Source organism: Nomascus leucogenys, chromosome 19 (genome assembly GCF_006542625.1).
Source record: "Nomascus leucogenys isolate Asia chromosome 19, Asia_NLE_v1, whole genome shotgun sequence".
Lineage (NCBI taxonomy): Eukaryota > Metazoa > Chordata > Mammalia > Primates > Hylobatidae > Nomascus > Nomascus leucogenys.
The window spans coordinates 74,869,482-74,892,495 of record NC_044399.1 but is presented as its reverse complement, the minus strand read 5'-3'; the positions used below and the strand labels follow the sequence as shown (position 1 = coordinate 74,892,495).

General features: G+C 41.6%; 1 protein-coding gene across 3 annotated transcripts in view; it reads left to right on the top strand.

Annotated features, from left to right (window-relative positions):
* Nucleotides 1–23,014, top strand: part of PAFAH1B1 (platelet activating factor acetylhydrolase 1b regulatory subunit 1) — a 94,454-nt gene that overhangs the window by 28,269 nt on the left and 43,171 nt on the right. The window contains exons 2-3 of one of the 3 annotated variants that reach the window (XM_030800478.1): nt 11,965–12,029; nt 17,148–17,369. In XM_030800478.1, coding sequence (XP_030656338.1) covers nt 17,338–17,369 — 32 coding nt within the window. In that variant the 5' untranslated portion in view covers nt 11,965–12,029; nt 17,148–17,337. Of the gene's footprint in view, nt 1–11,964; nt 12,030–15,710; nt 15,783–17,147; nt 17,370–23,014 lie in introns of those variants that run through there. The other 2 variants (XM_030800479.1, XM_030800477.1) reach the window with 2 other exon arrangements.

Genomic DNA, 23,014 nt, shown 5'->3' with positions numbered 1-23,014 from the left:
CAGCCTTCTGAGTAGCTGAGACTACAGGCATGCGCCACTATGTCCAGCTAATTTTTGTGTTTTTTAGTAGAGATGGGGTGTATGTATTAGTTCGTTTTCACATTGCTGATAAAGACATACCCGAAACTGGGAACAAAAAGAGGTTTAATTGGACTTACAGTTCCACATGGCTGGGGAGGCTTCAGAATCATGGCAGGAGGCAAAAGGCACCTATTACATTGTGGTGGCAAGAGAAAAATGAGGAAGAAGCAAAACCAGAAACACGATAATCCCATCAGATCTGGTGAGACTTCTTCAGTATCACGAGAATAGCATGGGAAAGACCAGCCTCCATGATTCAATTACCTCCTCCTGGGTCTCTCCTGCAACACGTGGGAATTCTGGGAGCTACAATGCAAGTTGAGATTTGGGTGAGGACACAGCCAAACCATATCATTCCACCCCTGGTCCCTCCATATCTCATGTCCTCACATTTCAAAACCAATTTTGCCTTCCCAACAGTCCCGCAAAGTCTTAACTCATTTCAGCATTAACCCGAAAGTCCATAGTCCAAAGTCTCATTTGAGACAAGGCAAGTCCCTTCTGCATATGAGCCTGTAAAATGAAAAGCAAGCTCGTTACTTCCTAGATACAATGGGGGTACAGGTATTGGGTAAATGCAGCCATTCCAAATGGGAGAAATTGGCTAAAACAAAGGGGTTACAGGGCCCATGCAAGTCCAGAATCCAGCGGGGCAGTCAAATTTTAAAGCTCCAAAATGATCTCCTTTGACTCCAGGTCTCACATCCAGGTCACGCTGATGCAAGAGGTGGGTTCCCATGGTCTTGGGCAGCTCTGCTCCTGTGACTTTGCGGGGTACAGCCTCCTTCCTGTCTACTTTCACGGGCTGGCCTTGAGTGTCTGCAGCTTTTCCAGGCGACAGTGCAAGCTGTCGGTGGATCTACCATTCTGGGGTGTGGAAGACAGTGTCCCTCTTCTCACAGCTGGGACTCACAGTAGGGACTCGTGTGGGGGACTCTGACCCCACATTTCCCTTCAGCACTGCCTTAGCAGAGGTTCTCCATGAGGGCCCTGTCCCTGCAGCAAACTTTTGCCAGGGCATCTAGTCGTTTCCATACATCTTCTGAAATTGAGTTGGAGGTTCCCAAACCCCAGTTCTTGACTTCTGTGAACCCGCTTGCTCAACACCATGTGGAAGCTGCCAAGGCTTGGGGCGTCCACCCTCTGAAGCTACAGCCTGAGCTGTACATTGGCCCCTTTTAGCCACAGCTGGGGTGGCTGGGACAGAGGGTACCAAGTCCCTAGGCCGCACACAGCATGGGGACCCTGGGCCCAGCTCATGAAACCACTTTTTTCTCCTGGGCTTCCGGGCCTGTGATGGGAGGGGCTGCTGCCGGGAAGTTCTCTGACACGGACCAGAGACATTTTCTCCCTGGTCTTGGGGATTAACATTAGGCTCCTTGCTTCTTATGCAAATTTCTGCAGCCAGCTTGAATTTCTCCCCAGAAAATGGGTTTTTCCTTTCTTTTTTTTTTTTTTTTTTTTTCCTGAGAGGGAGTCTCGCTCTGTTGCCCAGGCTGGAGTGCAGTGGTGTGATCTCGGCTCCGCCTCCTGGGTTCACGCCATTCTCCTGCCCCAGCCTCCCGAGTAGCTGGGATTACAGGCGCCCGCCACCACGCCCAGCTAATTCTTTGTATTTTTAGTAGAGACGGGGTTTCACCGTGTTAGCCAGGATGGTCTCGATCTCCTGACCTCATGATCTGCCCACCTCGGCCTCCCAAAGTCCTGGGATTACAGGCATGAGCCACCGTGTCTGGCCAAAAAACGGGTTTTTCTTTTCTATCGTATAGTCAGGCTGCAAATTTTCCAAACTTTCATGGTCTATTTCCCTTTTTTTTTTTTTTTTTTTTTTTTTTAAGATGGCGTCTTGCTCTGTCGCCCAGGCTGGACTGCAGTGGTGCGATCTCTGCTCACTGAAACCTCCACCTCTTGGGTTGAAGTTATTCTCCTGCCTCAGCCTCCAGGTAGCTGGGATCCCAGCCACAGTAGCTGGGATTAGCACCACTCCTGGCTAATTTTTGTGTTTTTAGTAGAGATGGAGTTTCACCATGTTGGCCAGGCTGGTCTCGAAACTGCTTGACTTCAAACGATCCGCCCACCTTGGCGTCCCAAAATGCTAGGATTACAGGTGTGAGCCACTGCCCCTGGCCGCTTTGCTTCCCTTTTAAAACGAAATACTTTTAAAACACCCAGGTCACCTTTTGGATGCTTTACTGCTTAGAAATTTCTTTTGCCAGATACCCTAAATCATCTTTCTCACATTCAAGTTCCACAAATCTCTAGGGCAGGGGCAAAATGCTGCCAGTCTCTTTGTTAAAACATAACGAGTCACCTTAGCACCAGTTCTCAACGAGCTCCTCATTTCCATCTGAGACCACCTCAGCCTGGACCTTATTGTTCATATCACTATCAGCATTTTTGTAAAAGTCATTCAACAAGTCTCTAGGAGATTCTAAACTTTCCCAGGTTTTCCTGTCTTCTGAGCCCTCCAGACTGTTCCAAACTCTGCCTGTTACCCACTTCCCAAGTCACTTCCACATTTCCAGGTATCTTTTCAGCAATTCCCTGTTCTACTGGTACCAATTTACTGTGTATTAGTTCGTTTTCATGCTGCTGATACAGACATACCCAAAACTGGGAACAAGAAAACGTTTAATTGGACTTGTAGTTCCACATGGCTGGGGAGGCCTCAGAATCATGATAGGAAGTGAAAGGCACTTCTTACATGTCAGGGGCAAGAGAAAAATGAGGAAGAAGCAAAAATGGAAACCCCTGATAAACCTTTCAGATCTCATGAGACTTATTATCGCAACAATAGCACGGGAAAGACCGACCCGTGATTCAATTACCTCCCACTGGGTCCCTCCCGCAACACATGGGAATTCTGGGAGATACAATTCAAGTTGAGATTTCTGTGGGGACACAGCCAAACCATATCACCTGGTTTCTCCGTGTTGCCCAGGCTGGTCTTGAACTCCTGGGCTCAAGTGATCTGCCTGCCTCGGCCCATCAAAATGTTGGAATTACAGGCTTGAGCCACCGTGCCCGGCCTCTGCTGACCTTTTAAATAAAGCTTTGACAAGTGACAATTTGAGGTTAGGAACCATTGATAATTGATGACTTACTGCATAAGTCTTTATTTCTTCCTTCTACATCTAATAAATCCGATGATTTCCATTTTCATGTCATTGCGCCTCTACTGTTGACATATAATTATTTATGTCTTCCCTCACACACATCCTTTATTTTCTGTATTTTCCCATTTCATAAACTTCTAGTTGTCAGGGACCAATGTAAAAAATAGATTTTTTTTTTTTTTTGAGATGGAGTCTTGCTCTGTCACCCAGGGTGGAGTGCAGAGGTGCGATCTTGGCTCACTAGAACCTCCGTCTCCCGAGTTCAAGTGATTCTGCCTCAGCTTCCTGAGTAGCTGGGATTACAGGCATGCGCCACCATGCCAGGCTAATTTTTTTTGTATTTTTAGTAGAGACGGGGTTTTACTATGTTGGCCAGGCTGGTCTTGAACTCCTGACTGCAGGTAATCTGCCCGCCTCGGCCTCCCAAAGTGCTGGGCAGGCGTGAGCCACCACGCCCAGCCAAGAACAGATTATTAATGATTATTTTGTAAAGGTTGTTTTGATTAAGTGTGAAACTTGTTTAACACATTTGGAAACATAAAATGGGAATGATTTAATAAATGATCACCATCTTGTTTTATAAAAGTATTTTAATGCTCTCTTGTTTCCTTTCAATTTTTTTTTAACTCTTCCACTTTCTCTTTTTGTGATGGGGTACTTACCCTAGCAATAAACACATTGTTGTCTTAGGTGCTGCATTGGATAGCAGATACATGGATATAATATTAGAACAGAGAATGCTTAAGAATTCTGCATTCCAAAAGCATACTAAAGTCTGTTTCTAGTGCTTAAGCAACAGTGTCCTTGATCTCTAAGAAAGTCTGGATATTGACATGCAAATGAAAAAATCAGACTCTTCTTTGAATTATGTTTGTCATATATACAAGTAGCTTAAGAGAGAATATTGGAATACTGCCAAAATACATTTCAAAAATACTAAATCTTCTTATTCATTATTTTGACTTTGGAAAGATTTGTGAACCCCCTTAAAATACATGTAATATTTTGTTGATTTTCATATGTGCTTCTTTGAGAGGAAAGATCTTAGCTTTCATTATATTCTTAAAGGAGTCCGGTAACCTCAAAAAAGGTTAAGAACTTCTATACCAGGTAGTATGAAAATATTACCTGATTCATTTGTACTGTTAATGTAGATTGTTCATTGCAAAATATTAATTCTAAACTCTTCCTTTAAAAATGTTCACTCCAGGCCAGGCACGGTAGCTCACTCCTGTAATCCCAGCACTTTGGGAGGCCGAGGCGGGTGGATCATGAGGTCAGGAGATCAAGACCATCCTGGCTAACACAGTGAAACCCCATCTCCACTAAAAATACAAAAAATTCTCGGGCGTGGTGGCGGGCGCCTGTAGTCCCAGCTACTCTGGAGGCTGAGGCAGGAGAATGGTGTGAGCCTGGGAGGCGGAGCTTGCAGTGAGCAGAGATTGTGCCACTGCACTCCAGCCTGGGCGACAGAGTGAGACTCCGTCTCAAAAAAAAAAAAAAAAGGTTCACTCCATTTAAGAACCATTTATTAGAGGCTGGGCATGGTGGCTCATGCCTGTAACCTCAGCACTTTGGGTGGCCGAGGTGACAGAATCGCTTGAGCCAGGAATTAAATACCAGCCTAGGCGACATAGCGAGACCCCGTCTCTAGCGGGGGTTGGGGGTAAGAAGAAAAAATTAGCTAGGCATGGTGGCATGCATCTGTGGTCCCAGCTACTCAGGAGGCTAAGGTAGGAGGATCTCTTGAGCCTAGGAGTTAGAGGCTGCAGTGAGCTATGATTGATCATGCCATTGCTCTCCAGCCTGAGTGACAGAGTGAGGACCCTGTCTCAAGAAAAACAGAAAAACATTAATAAAAGCTGGGCGTGGTGGCTCATGCCTGTAATCCCAGCACTTTGGGAGGCCAAGGCAGGCGGATCACTTGAGGTCAGGAGTTGGAAACCAGCCTGACCAACATGATGAAACCCCATCTCTACTAAAAATAAAAATAAAAAAAATTAGCTGGGCGTGGTAGTATGCACCTGTAATCCCAGCTACTCGGGAGGCTGAGGCAAAACAATCGCTTGAACCCGGGGTGCAGAGATTGCAGTGAGCCGAGACCACACCACTGCACTCCAGCCTGGGCATCAAGTGAGACTCAGTCTCAAAAAAAAAAAAAAAAAAAAAAATTTCTGTTTTCATGTGGTATTTTGTAATTATGTGTTAAAACATTAAAAGGCAACTGCAAAGGTAAAATTGTATTCTTAAAATAAGTATGATAGCTCAATCATATACTTGTGCTTTCTGATAGCAAAAATACATGTTAAAGGTTGGAAAGGTTAAAGTTAGAAAATTCACAGGATGAAATAATCTGAGTTAAAGGGTGCCTTAGATGTTATCTACTATGTAGAAAATTTAGATTAATTACTCGGGTTATAGAGTTGATGACAAACTTGAACCAGTATCACCTTTCTTTTTTTTTTTTTTTTCCTGAGGCGGAGTCTTGCTCTGTCGCCCAGAGCTGGAGTGCAGTGGCTCAATCTTGGCTCACTGCAACCTCTGACTCCCTGGTTCAAGCAATTCAACTGCCTCAGCCTCCCGAGTAGCTGGGATTACATACATGCACCACCATGCCCGGCTAATTTTTGTATTTTTAGTAGAGATAGGGTTTCACCATATTGGCCAGGCTGATCTTGAACTCCGGATCTCGTGAGCCACCCCGCCTGGGCGCAATTTTTTATATGTTTGTTGGCCATTTGTATATCTTCTTTTGAGAATTGTCTATTCATGTCCTTAGCCAACTTTTTGATGGGATTGTTTGTTTTTTCTTACTGATTTGTTTGAGTTCATTGTAGATTCTGGATATCAATCCTTTGTCAGATGTATAGATTGTAAAGATTTTCTCCCACCCTGTGGGTTGTTGGTTTACTCTGCTGAGTGTTCTTTTTGCCGTCCAAAAGCTCTTCAGTTTAATTAGGTCCCAGCTATTTATCTTTGTTTTTATTGCGTTTGCTTTTGGGTTCTTGGTCATGAGATCCTTGCCTAAGCCAATTTCTAGAAGGGTTTTTCCAGTGTTACCTTCTAGAGTTTTTAGTTTCAGGTCTTAGGTTTAAGTCCTTAATTCATCCTGAGTTGATTTTTGTATAAGGTGAGAGATGAGGATCCAATTTCATTTTCCTGTACGTGGCTAGCCAGTTATCCCAGCACTATTTATTGAAAAGGGTGCCCTTTTCCTACTTTATGTGTTTGTTTGCTTTGTTGAAGATCAGTTGGCTATAAGTATTTGGGTTTATTTCTGGGTTCTCTATTCTGTTCCATTGGTCTATGTGCCTGTTTTTATACCAGTGCCATGCTGTTTTGGTGACTATGGCCTTATAGTATAGTTTGGAAACAGACAGCGTGATGCCTCCAGATTTGTTCTTTTTGCTTAGTCTTACTTTGGCTATGTGGTCTCTTTTTTGGTTCCACATAAATTTTAGAATCATTTTTTTGTAATTCTATGAAGAATGATGGTATTTTGATGGGGATTGTGTTGAATTTGTAGATTGCTTTTGGCAGTATGGTCATTTTCACAATATTCTACCCATCCATGAGCATGGGATGTGTTTTCATTTGTTTGTGTCATCTCTGATTTCTTTTGGCAACGTTTTATAGTTTTCCTTGTAGATGTCTTTCAACTCCTTGGTTAAGTATATTCCTAAGTATTTTATTTGTGGCTACTGTAAAAAGGGTTGAGTTCTTGATTTGATTCTCTGCTTAGTCGCTCTTGGTGTATAGAAGAGCTACTGATTTGTGTACATCAATCCTGAATCCAGAAACTTTGCCAAAATCTTTTATCAGTTCTAGGAGCTATCTGGAGGAGTCTTTAGGGTTTTCAAGGTAAACGATCATATCGTCAGCAAACAGTGACAGTTTGACTTCCACTTTACTGACTTGGATGCCCTTTATTTCTTTCTCTTGTCTGATTGCTCTGGCTAGGACTTCCAGTACTATGTTGAAGAGGAGTGGTGAGAGTGGGCATCCTTGTCTTGTTCCAGTTCTCAGAGGAAATGCTTTCAACTTTTCCCCATTCAGTATTATGTTGGCTGTGGGTTTGTCATAGTTGGCTTTTATTATGTTCAGGTATTTCCCTTGTATGCTGATTTTGCAGAGAGTTTTAATTATAAAGGGATGCTGGATTTTGTTGAATGCTTTTTCTACATCTATTGAGATGATCATGTGGTTTTTGTTTTTAATTCTGTATGTGTTGTATCACATTTATTGACCTGCATATGTTAAACCATCCCTGCATCCCTAGTATGAAACCTACTTGATCATGGTGGATCAACATATCTTTTTGATATGTTGTTGGATTTGGTTAGCTAGTATTTTGTTAAGGATTTTAGCATCTATGTTCATCAAGGATATTGGTCTGTAGTTTTCTTTTTTGGTTGTTTGGTTGTAGTTTCCTTTCCTTTCCTGGTTTTGGTATTAGGGTGATGCTGGCTTCATAAAATGAATTAGGGAGGGTTCCGTCTTTCTGTGTCTTGTGGAATAGTATCAAAAGAATTGGTACCAACTCTTCTTTGAATGTCTGGTAGAATTCTGCTGTGAATCCATCTGGTCCTGGACCTTTTTTTGTTGGTAATTTCTTAATTACCATTTCAATCTCACTGCTTGTTACTGGTCCGTTCAGCGTATCTAATTCTTCCTGATTTATGCGAGGAGGGTTGTATTTTTCCAAGAATTTATCCATCTCTTCTAGGTTTTCTCATTTCTGTGTGTAAAGGTGTTCACAGTAGCCTTGAATGATCTTTTGTATTTCTGTGGTGTCAGTTGTAATATCTCCTGTTTCGTTTCTTAGTGAGGTTATTTGGATTTTCTCTCTGCTTTCCTTGGTTAATCTTGCTAATGATCTATCAATTTCGTTTTATCTTTTCAAAGAACCAGCTTGTTTCATTTATCTTTTTTACTGTGTTTGTTTGTTTGTTTGTTTCAATTTCATTTAGTTCTGCCCTGATCTTGGTTATTTATTTTCTTCTGCTAGGTTTGGGTTTGGTTCGTTTCTGTTTCTCTAGTTCCTTGAGGTGTGACCTTAGATTGTCTGTCTGTGCTCTTTGAGACTTTTTGATGTAGGTGTTTAGGGCTATGAACTTTCCTCTTAGCACTGCCTTTGCTGTATCCCAGAGGTTTTGATAGGTTGTGTCATTATTGTCATTTAGTTCAAAGAATTTTTAAATTTCCATCTTGATTTCATTTTTGACCCAGTGGTCATTCAGGAACAGGTTATTTAATTTCCATGTATTTGCACGATTTTGAAGGTTCCTTTTGGAGTTTACTTTCAGTTTTATTCCAATTTGGTCTGAGAGAGTGCTTGATATAATTTCAGTTTTCTTAAATTGATGCTCGTTTTGTGGTCTGCCTTGGAGAAAGTTCCATGCGCTGTTGAATAGAATGTGTATTCTGTGGTTATTGGATGAAATGTTCTGTGTATATCTGTTAAGTCCATTTGTTCCAGGGTATAGTTTAAATCCATTGTTCCTTTGTTGACTTTCTGTCATGATGACCTGTCTAGTGCTGTCAGTGGAGTATTGAAGTCCCCCACTGTTATTGTGTTGCTGTCTGTCTCATTTCTTAGGTCTATTAGGAATTGTTTTATAAATTTGGCACTCCAGTGTTAGGTGCATATATGTTTAGGATTGTGGTATTTTCCTGTTGGACAAGGCCTTTTACTATTATATAACGTCCCTCTTTATCTCTTTTAACTGCTGTTGCTTTAAAATTTGTTTTGTCTGATATGAGAATAGCTGCCCCTGCTTGCTTTTGGTGTCCATTTGCATGAAATGCCCTTTTCCACCCCTTTACTTTAAATTTATGTGAGTCCTTATGCTTTAGGTGAGTCTCCTGAGGGCTGCAGATGGTTGGTGAGTTCTTATTCAGTCTGCAGTTCTGCATCTTTTAAGTGGAGTATTTAGCCCATTTACATTCAGTGTTAGTATTGAAATGTGAGGTAACGCGGCATTCATCATGCTCTTTGTTGCCTGTGTACTTTGGGTTTTTTTTTGTTTTGTTTTTTGCTTTTGCTTTCTAACTTGAATTTTTGTTTTGTAGGTCCTATGTGATTTATGCTTTAAAGAGGTTCTGTTTTGATGTGTTTCAAGGATTTGTTTCAAGATTTAGAGCTCCGTTTAGCAGTTCTTGTAATGGTGGCTTGGTAATGGTGAATTCTCTCAGCATTTGTTTGTCTGAAAATGACTGTAGCTTTCCTTCATACACGATGCTTACTTTCACTGGATATAAAATTCTTGGCTGGTAATTGTTTTGTTTGAGGAGGCTGAAGATAAGGCCCTAATCCCTTCTAGTTTGTAGGGTTTCTGCTGAGAAATCTGCTGTTAATCTGATAGGTTTCCTTTATAGGTTACCTGTTGCTTCTGTCGCACAGCTCTTAAGATTCTTTCCTTCGTCTTAACTTTGGATAACCTGATGACAGTGTGCCTAGTGAAGATCTTTTTGCAGTGACTTTCCCAGGTGTTCTTTGTGCTTCTTATATTTGAATGTCTAGGTCTCTAGCACGGCCAGGGGAGTTTCCTCAGTTATTCTCCCAAATATGTTTTCCACACTTTTAGAATTCTCTTCTTCCTCAGGAGCACTGATTATTCTTAGGTTTGGTCATTTAACATAATCCCAGACTTCTTGGAGGTTTTGTTCATATTTTCTTATTCTTTTTTCTTTGTCTTTGTTGGGTTGGGTTACTGTCTTCAAGCTGGTAATTGAAAATAGACATGATTTAAATATCTAGCAATAAAAGATTGTTAAAAATAGTACATCCACATGATCAAATATCATGCAGTCATTAAAAATTATGACAAGGCCGGGCGCGGTGGCCCACGCCTGCAATCCCAGCACTTTGGGAGGCTGAGGCAGTGGATCACCTCAGGTCATGAGTTTGAGACCAGCCTGACCAACATGGTGAAACCTTGTCTCTACTAAAAATACAAAAATTAGCCAGGCGTGGTGGCATGTGCTTGTAATCCCAGCTACTCGGGAGGCAGAGGCTGCAGTGAGCCGAGGTTGGACCACTGTACTTCAGCCTGGGCGACAGAGCAAGATGCTCTGTCTCAAAAAAAAAAAAAAAAAAGGAAAGAAAAAAGAAAGAAAGGAAACTTGGCTCAGGCTGTCTGCCTCCCAGTGGCGAAAGAAAAGGGCTTTAGTTCTTCCCTAGCCTGTGAAGTCTGCATGCCGGATTCTCACCCTCCCCTGAGTTCTGGCCAGGAGGCTTCCCACCCCATTCAAATGCTTACAAAATTTAGCTAGAGAATTCCTTCTCTGTGTGGGGTTTTACCCCCTCCTGCTCTGGCCACCCTCCCTGTGGTGCCAGGCAAGAATGGGCTGCTTGGGGATCCAGTGAGCTCCCGGGGCCTTTTTGCTGCATCCTCTACCCCTGCATTTTGCGTGGCTCTCTAAGTTAAAGTCTGAAACTTCAACCGCAAACAGACCTTCAGCTTCTCCAGTGGGGGTGTGTGCTCAGGAGAGGAGGGTCTTCCTTTCTCACTTCTGCAGTTGGGGCACTCACAGTATTTGGGGTGTCTCCTGGGTCCTGCAGGAGCAGTCCGCTTCCTTCAGAGGGTCTGTGGATCCTCTTTGGATTGCTAGTTTGTTCTTGCAGTGGATCTGGAGCTGAAATTCACAGTGCAAGCCTCTGCATGCTGCTCTGTCCGAAGCTGCAATCTAGTCCTGCCTCCCATCTGCCATGATCCTTTAATTCCTCTCCTGATTTTTTAAAAAATATTTTATTATGGAAAACGTCAGACCCTTACACAAAGTTAGAGAATAGTGTAATGAACCCGTATGTACCCATTACCCAGCCTCAACAGTTAGCAATTCAAAGCTTGTCTTGTTTCATGTATCTCTCTCATTCACTGTCATTACCCAAGTCACAGACATGATATTATTTTACTTTGATTTGATGTAGCTTTTTCATTGTTTATTTTCTTTTTGTAGAGATGGGGGTCTTGCTGTGTTGCTCAGGCCGGTCTTGAACTCCTGGCCTCAAGCAGTCCTCCTGCCTTGGCCTCCCGAAGTCTTGGGATTTCAGGCGTGAGCCTCCACACTCAGCCTCATTGTGTATTTCTGAAAGACTTTTAAAAATAACCACAATACTGTTAACACTTCTAAAAAAAAATTCAGTTATTTAGTATTACCAGATGTCCAGCCAGTGTTCAAATTTCCCCAAGTTTGTTCATTGGTTTATTTTACAATTTGTCCAAATCTAGATCTAAATTAAGTCTATAAATTGCAATTGGTTGATATGTCACCTGTCTCACTTAATCCATAGGTTTCCCTTTCTATCTCTTTTTTCTTCCCTTGGTATTTATTGAAGAAACTGGGTCTTTTGTTCTATAGGACTTTTCACAGTCTGGATTTTGTTGATTGTACCCTCATGGTGTTCTCTCACATACAGTTGGCCCTCTGTATCTGCGGGTTCTGCATCTGGGAATTCAATCCCAGATCGAAAATATTAGAAAAAAAATACGTCTGTACTGAATATATACAGACTTTTATTCTTGTCATTCTCTTAATAACACATTATAACAACTATTTACATAATATTTACATTGTATTGAGTATTATATGTAATCCATTATATTATAGGGGTAGATATGCGTAGGTTATATGTAAATACTACACCATTTTTCATCAGGGATTTGAGCAACCTTGGATACCAAAATTCTGGAGGTCCTAGAACCATTGCCCCATGGATACTGAGGTGTACACTGTATTCATCTGCCCTCTATACTTATTGCAGATTGATAGTTGGAGCCAGAGGCTTGATTCAAGTTTGATTTTCGTGGCAAGAATACTTCATAGATGGTAATTGTTATTCCATCACTACACCAATATAAACTATAGTTTTATAGATACATAACTATAATCATACCCATGATCTGGTTGTCTTTTTGTTGTTTTACTAGGCTTTGGTTAATTATTTCTTCATTTCTCCTGTGGTCTTTTTCTCCACCATCAAGATTTCTTTTTTTCTTTTACTTTTACTTTTTTTTTTTTTTTTGGAGCTGGAGTTTCGCTCTATTGCCAGGGCTGGAGTGCAGTGATGCAATCTCAGCTCACTGCAACCTCCGCCTCCCGGGTTCCAGCACTTCTCCTCCCTCAGCCTCCCAGGTAGCTAGGACTACAGGTGCCTGCTACCACGACCAGCTAATTTTTGTGTTTTTAGTAGAGATGGGGTTTCGTCATGTTGGTCAGGCTGGTCTTGAACTCCTGACCTCAGGTAATCCACCTGCGTCATCCTCCCAAAGTGCTGGGATTACAGGTGTGAGCCATGGCGCCCAGCCAGGATTTCTCTCTCTCTTTTTTTTTTTTGTTTATAAGGCGTCATACCTAGACTATCAAGATTTAAGTATCTAATTTGGCTGGGGGAAGAAAGAGAAAAACTGCTTTTCAATATTTTCATCTACTTTTAAAATATTTGTTTATGGTACCATCTCTGCTTCATCTCTTTCCTCATTTAAATATTATTTTTGCCATGTGAAACCATTTTACTGAAACCATTCTCATCAAGGTTATCAATGAGCTCCTTGCTGAATACAACAGACCCATCCAACCTTACTTTGCTTGATAGTTGGACAGCTTTGGATATTGTTGACTGCTTCCTTGAAATACTCTCTTGGCTTTTGAGACATACTCTCTCCTCTTTTTCTTTTACCTCTTGAACTGTTACTTTCAGCTTCAGCTGTAGGCTCTTTTAAATATAGGTGTTGCTCTGCACAGTCTCCATGGGTAATCTTATCCACTGCTGTGGTTTCAGAAAACATTTCTAAATAAAAAGTACCAAACTTTTTTTTTTTTTTGATAGGTTGGTTCCCTTCAGAACTAACTTGTTTGTTACAGTTTGGTACTGGAAATTTCACAGGCCTCTTAGAATCAACATACGTAAAATGGAGTTAATCATACTTTCCTCATCCCCTCACACATTCTAGTTTCCTGTTCAATTTAGTTTAGTTTTTTTGTTTGTTTGTTTTTTGAGATGGAGTCTCGCTCTGTTGCCCACCCTGGAGTGCAATGGCTCGATTTCGGCTCAACTGCAACCTCTGCCTCCCAGGTTCCAGCGATTCTCCTGCCACAGCCTCTCAAGTAGCTGGATTACAGGCGCTCGCCACCACACCCAGCTAATTTTTTGTATTTTTAGTAGAGACGGGGTTTCGCCATGTTGGCCAGGCTGGTCTTGAACTCCTGACCTCAGGTGATCACCCACCTTGGCCTCCCAAAGTCCTGAGATTACAGGCATGAGCCACCGCGCCCAGTCTCAACTTAATTGTAAGCCAGAAATCACTTGACTTCTTGACTGACTTTCTCCCTTTCTGGCTGTCCACATTGAGTCACTAGTCCTGTAGGATTTACCCAGTAAACAACTTAAATGCAGCTCATTCTCTTTATTTACTCCTGTTGTCCTAATGTAGACCTCTGTCATCTGTCACCTTCATTACTGCAAGCTTCCTTTCTGGTCTATAATTCACTATGTAAGTGAGAGTGATTTTTTTTTCTAAAATCTTATTTAATGGCTTCCTATTGGCCCTGGGATAAATTATAAAGACCTGAGTTTATTCTGTGGCCTGTTTGCTTGCCTAGCTTCGTCCTGAAGTTATCACCCGCAGGTGGCAATACTTGTCACATTATTCAAGCTGTTTTAATTGCCTTCTTGGCTGACGCTTCCAGTAGACTGTAACTTCTTAAATGTAAAGACCAAGTCCAGCTGGGTGTGGTGGCTCACGCCTGTAATCCAAACACTTTGGGAGACCAAGGCCGGTGGATCACTTGAAGTCAGGATTTTGAGACCAGCCTGGCCAACATGGTGAAACCCTGTCTTTACTAAAAATACAAAAAGTAGCCAGGCGTGGTGGTGGGTGCCTGTAATCCCAGCTACTCAGGAGGCTGAGGCAGGAGAATCACTTGAAGCTGGGAGGCGGAGGCTGCAGTGAGCTGAGATTGCGCCAATGCCCTCCTGGGCAACAAGAGTGAAACTCTGTCTCAAAAAAAAAAAAAAGACCAAGTCCTTTTCCCCATTAAACATGGTATTTAAGACAATACCTAGCACATAATATAAATTAAGTGTTCTTTATATCTTTGTTGAATGAATAAATTTGTTCAGTACACCAGTATATTTAATGATTTGTGTGTGTGTTTTATCATTATTAGATAATCCTACTGTGCCAGTACTGTCATCATTCTTTTATTTTTATTTCTTAAGAGACAGAGTTTCTCTCTGGCGCCCAGCCTGGAGTACAGTGCCACAATCATGGTTCACTGCAGCCTTGACCTCCTGGGCTCAAGCAACCCTCCTGCCTCTGCCTCCTGAGTAGCTGGGACTGACTATAGGTGTGTGCCACCATGCCTGGCCAATTTTTTTTACTTGTAGAGGCAGGGTCTCGCTGTGTTTCCCAGGCTGGTCTCAAACTCCTGGGCTCAAGCAATCCTCCCACCTCAGCCTCCCAAAGTGTTGGGATTACAGGCATGAGCCACCATGCACGACACTGTCATTATTCTTGTACATTGATTTGCTTTTTTGGCTAGCAGAGATCTGTTTATAATTAAATTGGACTCCGTAATGTACATAATATAGTGGGGGTTTTTTTCTGATTAAAGCAGTGGTTTTTGCCATACTTCATTTTCACTCTATATAATTGAGCCAGGCATGGTGGCTCACGCTTGTAATCCTAGGACTTTGGGAGGCCGAGCCAGGAGGATTGCTTGAGTTCAGAAATTTGAGACCAGCCTGGGCAACATGGCAAAACCCTGTCTCTACAAAAATAGAAAAATACAAAAAAAAAAAAAAAAATTAGCTGGGGTTGGTGGCACATGCCTGTAGTCTTAGCTACTCAAGAGGCTGAGGTGGGGGGATACCTTAGCCCAGCTGGTTGAGGCTGCAATGAACCATGATTATGCTGCCACTGTATGCCAGCCTGGACAACAAAATAAGACCCCATCTCAAAAAAGAAACAGTATGAAGAAAAGTGAGACTTGAATAATTGGGAGTTGTTAAGTACCAAAGTATGGTTTACTGGCCTGTCTGTTGTGTTTGGTTCCAGTTCCATTATTTCTTACTGATTCTAATCATATTTCTCAATTTAGATGGAGTGATAGTGATGGCTTTCAGCTATCGTTTGCAGTTAGCTGGGCTCCAGGTCAGAAGCACCATTAAGGATTATAAAATAAATTCCTGCTTATATTTACTAGAATTGTTCTTCAGATAAGGATCTCTAATGAAATAGCAGTTGCCATAGCGAGCACCTGAGCTGTCACTTTTTCACTCAGGGCTCATGTTTGTTTTTCGTTTGTTTGTTTGTTTTTGAGATGGAGTCTCCCTCTGTTGCCCAGGCTGGAGTACAGTGGCACGATGTCGGCTCACTGCAACCTCTGTCTCCCAAGTTCAAGTGATTTCTCGCAAATTTTTGTATTTTTGGTAGAGACGGGAGGGATTTCACCGTGTTGGCCAGGCTGGTTGCAAACTCCTGACCTCAAGTGGTCCGCCCGCCTCAGCCTCCCAAAGTGCTAGGATTACAGACATGAGCCACCATGCCTGGCCTCAGGGCTCATATTTGAAACCCAAAGGTATGCAATTTTTTTTCCTTTAAAAGAAATTGGGTCTCGCTTTGTCACCTAGGCTGGAGTGCAGTGGCATGATCGTAGCTTACCATAACCTTGAACTCTTGGGTGGCAAGCATTCCTCCTGCCTTAGCTTCTCAAGCATGCACCATCACACCTACCTAATTTTTAAAATTTTCTGTAGAGACGGGGTCTCCTATGTTTCCCAGGCTGGTCTTGAACTCCTGGGCTCAAGTGATCCTCCTGCTTTAACCTCCCAAAGTACTGGGATTACATATGTGAGCCACCACACCCTGCCTCTCATTTTTCTTTCTTCACTGGCTTATTCATTACTGTATTCCCAGTGCCTGGAGCAGTGACTGGAATGGCATTTGAAAGGTACTCAGGAAATGGTCCTTAACTCTTCTGTCTATGATAGGTTTCTAGATTGGTTGTCCCACAGGGTCTTCATTATATGTTAATTTCATATCATTTGGAGGATGATTTTTTTACTGCTTTGAATTGCCTCTTCCAATCAAATTTTATATATACCAGTAGCCTCTATTTTAAATAAGACCATCTCAAATACATTTCTTAAATTAGGTACATTGGTTAAGAAAGCATAAGATTCCAGCAGTTTGGGAGACTGAGGCAGGAGGATCCCATGAATACAGGAGTTTGAGATCAGCAATGTAGGGAGATATGTCTCTACAAAAAAAAATTTAAGAATTAGCTGGGCATGGTAGTGTGTGCCTGTAGTCCTAGCTGCTTGGGAAGCTGAGGTGGGAAGATCACTTAAGCCCAGAGGGGGAAGGCTGCAGTAAGCTGTGATCATGCCACTGCACTCCAACCTGTGTGAGAACCTGTCTCCAAAAAAACAATAAAAAGCGTAAGATTGCTAAGCAGTGTATGTTATAAATACCAGCCATTCTAAGGTTATTGGTGACTAACACTCAACCTTGAAGGTTACTTCAGTTATAGTTGGCACTGTTCGGCTTGTGCAGTTCATGAAACCCTTATCTGTTTTACCTTTTATACCTTTTTTGTAAATTTGAAATTTTACTTTTTGTCTCTAAGAGAGAATTACATTCTTTTAGAGTTACATGTTAGTATTTGAAATCAAATGTATCTGGCAGGTTAACATGATTGGGAGTGGGTAGATGTATGTTAAATTTAAAAGTAATGCTGTTTTGGCTCATTGAATTATTAATTTAAAAGACATTAAACAGTATGGTTTTTGACATTAGTTGACTTTCACTATAAGTGGAAAATCATCTAATATTTATACTAACGTCACAATAAAATTTATCTTTGAAAATGAGTACTATAACTAATAATTTAGAAATAAATTTTAAGTGAAATAATCTTTTTTATTCTTCTCTTTCTCCTTAGGTGGAATGAATCTTACTTGTTGAATATCTTCTGGTTACTAGTTGGATTCATTTGTGAAAGAATCATTTTCCCCTGTGTGGAAGACACTTAGTGGCATATTTAAATTATAAGTCCACGGATCAGAAAGCTTTGTGATTTCCCAAAGGAGGGACATACCACTATATCAGATAAGCTTGACATTACAGCCAAGATGGTGCTGTCCCAGAGACAACGAGATGAACTGTAAGTTTCTTTGTTTTGTGCTTTAAAAAAAAATCTCCCTATTGTGCATATGTACCCTAAAACCTAAAGTATAATTAAAAAAAAAAAACAAAACAAACAAACAAACAAACAAAAATCTCCCTGAGACAGAAAGTAGTAAACTAAAATACAGCTTTGGGAGGTCTCTTCTAAGATTAAAACTATTTTTACCAGTGTTCCAATATTGGTTTAGGCAGTTTGGTCTGATTTTAAAACAGTCTTATTATGATATAGCATTATTTTTAAAATTTATGTATTTTTTCTGAGAAGGAGTTTTTCGCTCTTGTCACCCAGGCTGGAGCGCAATGGCGCCATCTCAGCTCACTTCAACCTCCGCTTCCCGGGTTCAAGCTATTCTCCTGCCTCAGCCTCCCAAGTAGCTGGGATTACAGGCACCCGCTACCATGCCCAGCTAATTTTTGTATTTTTAGTAGAGATGGGGTTTCACCATGTTGTCCAGGCTGGTCTCAAACTCCTGACCTCAAGTGATCCACTCACCTCGGCCTCCCAAAGTGCTGGGATTACAGGCATGAGCCACTTTGCCCGGATATGATATAGCATTATTCACCCTTGTGACTTGATTGTATGTAAGTTTAATGCAAAACAGACAAGTCAGTTGGGATAAGTTTTACCCTAAGCTTGTCTATTTTTTTTTTTTTTTGAGATGGAGTCTCGTTCTGTCACCCAGGCTGGAGTGCAGTGGCGCAGTCTCGGCTCACTGCAAGCTCTGCCTCCTGGGTTCATGCCATTCTCCTGCCTCAGCCTCCCGAGTAGCTGGGACTACAGGTGCCCATCACCACGCCCGGCTAATTTTTGTATTTTTAGTAGAGACGGGGTTTCACCATGTTAGCCAGGATAGTCTCGATCTCCTGACCTCGTGATCCGCCCGCCTCGGCCTCCCAAAGTGCTGGGATTACAGGCGTGAGCCACCGCGCCTGGCCCCTAAGCTTATCTTTTAAAATATTATATTCAATAGGAAGTTAGGTGCTTCAAAGCTCTTCTAAACTTTTTTTGGTCTGGAATTTATGCCTTAGAAAAATGAAAGCTGTTTTGTTCTTGTTATCACTGATGCCTTTCCTTTGCCTTGTTGTGTTTCTTTTATCTTCCAATGGCCATTACAGAATTTGAAGAATTTGAACTTTATGAGGTAGCTAATAAAATAATTAATGCAGATGCTTTAATGAGAGAGGTGTGAAATGGTTTGACCCCTTCTCTTGTGGAGTATTTTATAGCATTCCATTTTTATAGGTGAAGAACATAGGGGGATTTTCCACTCCCCCTGCTTCACTTGACTAGCCTTAAAAACAAAAAACAAAACGGGAAAATGTAGCTTTATGTTCTACCTTTTTTGTTATTTTTTTGTTTTTTTTTTTGAGATGGAGTCTTGCTCTGTTGCCCAGGCTGGAGTGCAGTGGTGCAATCTCGGCTCACTTCAACCTCCGCCTCCAGGGTTCAACCAATTCTCCTGCCTCAGCCTCCCAAGTAGCTGGGATTATAGGCATCTGCCACCACACCCAGCTAATTTTTGTATTTTTAGTAGAGACAGGGTTTCACCATCTTTGCCAGGCTGGTCTCTAACTCCTGACCTCGTGATCCGCCTGCTTTGGCATCCCAAAGTGCTAGGATTACAGGCATGAGTATGTTCTACATTTTTACAATTTAAAAAAAATTTCTGTGGCTTTTCAACAATTTTTATTTGGAAGTAATTTCAAATTTATGAAGTTGCAAGATTAACACAAAGCATACTAATGTTTTTGAAATACACCCATTGTTAACATTTTGTACCATTTGCTTTATCATTTGCACTCTGTGTATTGGGGGTGTGTGTGTGCAGTACACAATAGGTTTTTCTTAAACCATTTGAGAGTAAGTTGCATATATCAAAGAAATACCTTTTCCCACAAATAAACTTAAGTGGTTCCTAAAAATAAGGATATTCTATAAAACCACAGTATAGCTAGTAGTTTTATTACATTTAACCTTCCATATTCCAGTTTTGTCAATTGATTCCATAATGTCCTTTGTGGCACTTTGTTACTGTCATACATCATCCTGTCCAGGATCAGGTATTTCATTTAGCCCTCATGTGTCTTCAGACACATTTAATCTGGAACAGTTCCTCAGCTTTTCTTTGTCTTTTTCTTTTTTTTTTTTGACCTTAATGTTTTTGAGGAATAGTCTTTGTTTTAAAATAGAATATTTCTCATATTGTCCTTTTGTTTTTGAGACAGAGCCTCGCACTGTCACCCGGGCTGGAGTGCAATGGTGTGATCTTAGCTCACTGCAACCTCTGCTTCCTGGGTTCACACTATTCTCCTGCCTCAGCCTCCCAAGTAGCTGGAATTACAGGCACACACCACCACACCCGGCTTATTTTTTGTGTTTTTAGTAGAGGCGGGGTTTCACTGTGTTGGCCAGACTGGTCTCAAACTCCTGACCTGGTGATCCGTCCACCTTGGCCTCCGAAAGTGCTCATATTGTACTTTTCTAGTGTTTCCTCATGATTAGATTCAGGTTATGCATTCTTGGCCAGAATACTACATAAGTAGTTTGTATTCTTCTTAAGAGAGTTGCATTTAGAGAGACATAATGGTCATCTGCCCCTCAATTTTCATCCTCAACCAAGATGATTATTTTTCCACTGTGTAGTTACTATTATTTTCTTTACCACAAATAAGTGGGAAGTACTTTAAGACCATGCAGACATTCATGTTTTCCATCAGTATTTCCCTCCTGGATTTGAGGTCTATTAATTCTCGCCTGAACCATCTTTACTACAGTGGTTATAGAGTGATGGTTTACACCACCACTCATTCCACACTACAGGCAGCACTCATCATTTTGATGTAAGCAAGGGACTTTCTTTTTCTTCTTTTTATTTACTTGTCTTTTTTCTTTTTTTTGTTTTTGTTTTTGTTTTTTTTGGGAGATGGAGTCTCACTCTATTACCCAGGCTGGAGTGCACGGAGTGCAGTGCTGCGATTTTGGCTCACTCCAACCTCCGCCCCCCGGGTTCAAGCGATTCTCCTTCCTCAGCCTCCCAAGTAGCTGAGATTACAGGCACCCGCCACGACGCCCAGCTAATTTTTGTATTTTTAGTAGAGACAGGGTTTCACCATGTTGGCCAGGCTGGTCTTGAACTCCTGACCTCAGGTGATGTGCCCACCTTGGCCTCCCAAAGTGCTGGAATTACAGATGTGAGCCACCACACCTGGCTGTCTTTTCATTATTGATGTGAACTCATGAGTTCTCATATTTTCCATAGTTTATCATTCATTACTATTCTCTGTGTTTTCATACTTGAATTGTCCCAAATTTGGCCCATGAGAGCCCCGTCAGTTGATGCTTTGTATGCTCCTATCATTTTGGGGGATTACTTCCTTACTTTCTAGAATAACAAGATGTTTCAGGTTTACTATGTACCTATCCTGCCTTAATTCTTTTTTTTTTTTTTTTTTTTTTTTTTTTTTTTTTTTTTTTTTTTTTTTTTGAGGCAGAGTCTCGCTCTGTCGCCCAGGCTGGAGTGCAGTGGCGCGATCTCGGCTCACTGCAAGCTCCGCCTCCCGGGTTCACGCCATTCTCCTGCCTCAGCCTCTCCGACTAGCTGGGACTACAGGCGCCCGCCACCACGCCCGGCTAATTTTTTGTATTTTTAGTAGAGACGGGGTTTCACCGTGGTCTCGATCTCCTGACCTCGTGATCCGCCCGCTTCGGCCTCCCAAAGTGCTGGGATTACACTAGCCCCCTCTAATTCTAGAATCAGCTCTTTCTCCAACAAGCTTTGGTTCTTCTTAGTGGCCCGTGATATGTATTATGGGCATTATTACTGGGATGTCTTTGCTTCTGGGCCCTTTAAGTAGACAGAGGTAGAAAATACATGCACGTATAAATACATATACTGACACCCTAGTATAGACATATATAAGTGCTTTCTCAGTCTTGGCACGATTGACATTTTGGGCCAAATAATTCTTTATTGTGGGGGCTGTCTTGTATAATATTGGTTGTTAGCAACATCTCTGGCTTCCACCCACTAGATGCTACAAAGAAAATTATCTCCAAACATTGCCAATGTCACCAGTTGAAAACTACTGATAAGTACCTACATGTACACATACTTACTTTAGAAATCATTAGGCTACAGTGATGCTTCTAATTCCGGTCTATCCCCACAGAATTCTTTATCTTCTCTCATACCATTTATTTATATCCCTCTTCTTTTATAGTGAGAACTCTGACTCCCAATAATATCAATAGATTGATTCATTTGCTCAATTCTGTAACATAGGATGAGCAGCCCAAGTCCAAAAATCCAAAATGCTTCAAAATCCAAAACTTTTTGAGTGCCAACATGACACTACAAGTGGACAGTTCCACACCTGACTGACCCCAAGTGACAAGTTGCAAATGTTATTTAAAATATTGTATAGAATTACCTTTATTAGAACTTGGGGATAAGTGTTAAAAAAAAAAAAAATTGCCTTCAGGCTGTGTGTATAAGGCGTTTATGAAACAAATGCATTTCGTGTTTAGACTTGGTTGAGTCTCATCTCAGACACCTCATTAGATATATGCAAATATTCCATAATTTAGAAAAAATGTCAAAATCTGAAATACTTCTGATCCCAAGCATTTCAGGTAAGAGCTACTCAACCTCTACTTCTCAAATAGTTTTAGAATTGTTTCCCTCATACTTCCACGAAGACCAAACATCCGGGAAAGGATTGAGAATGCGCATGCAGCTCTGCTCCTGCCTGTCCTGCCCACGACATGATCATCAAATGTGTTAATAGGTTACTTAGAATTTGTTTTGTTGTTGTTTTCCCTCTTTGCCTGATGGTATTACTCATTTGAAATATAGTTGTGTTAATCTTGCTTGTTTTCATCCTCCCCCTCACTCCCCACTGTCGTATCTTTAATTTTTTTAATCTATAAACCATTATCTATAGAAAAACATATACCCAGAAGTGTTATTCTCTTCTGAATCCCTTCCACCATGTTACCCCCAACTCCTTTCATCCCTTGAGGGAACCAAGCTTATTGTTTTTAAAAATATGGGATAGATATATGTCTTCTTATTTCTCCCTCTTTCTTAAATAAACGGTAGCATACTATATATGTTCTTTGTTTGTTTTTTGTTTTGTTTTGTTTTGGAGACAAGAGTCTCATTCTGTCTTCCAGTCTGGACTGGAGTGCAGTGGCATGATCATGGCTCACTGCAGCCTTGACCTCCCGGGCTAAAGCAGTTGTCACACCTCAGCCTCTCGAGTAGCTGGGACTACAGGCACATGCCATGCCACCATGCTCAGCTAATTTTCTCCTTTGCCTTTTTTGTTTTCCCCCTTTTGTGGAGAACGGGGTCTCACTATATTGCCCAGGCAGGTCTCGAACTCCTGGGCTCAAGCTATTCTCCTGCCTCTACCCCCCTAATTGCTGGGATTACAGGCATGAGCCATTGCACCTGGCCACACACAGCTAATTTTTCTTTATTTTTTGTAGAGATGGTCTCACTATGTTGCCCAGGCTGCCTCTGGGCTCAGGTGATGCTTCCATCTAGGCCTCACAAAGTGCTGGGATTACAAGTGCGAGCCAACACACCTGGCCTTTTTTTTTTTTCTTCCAGAGAC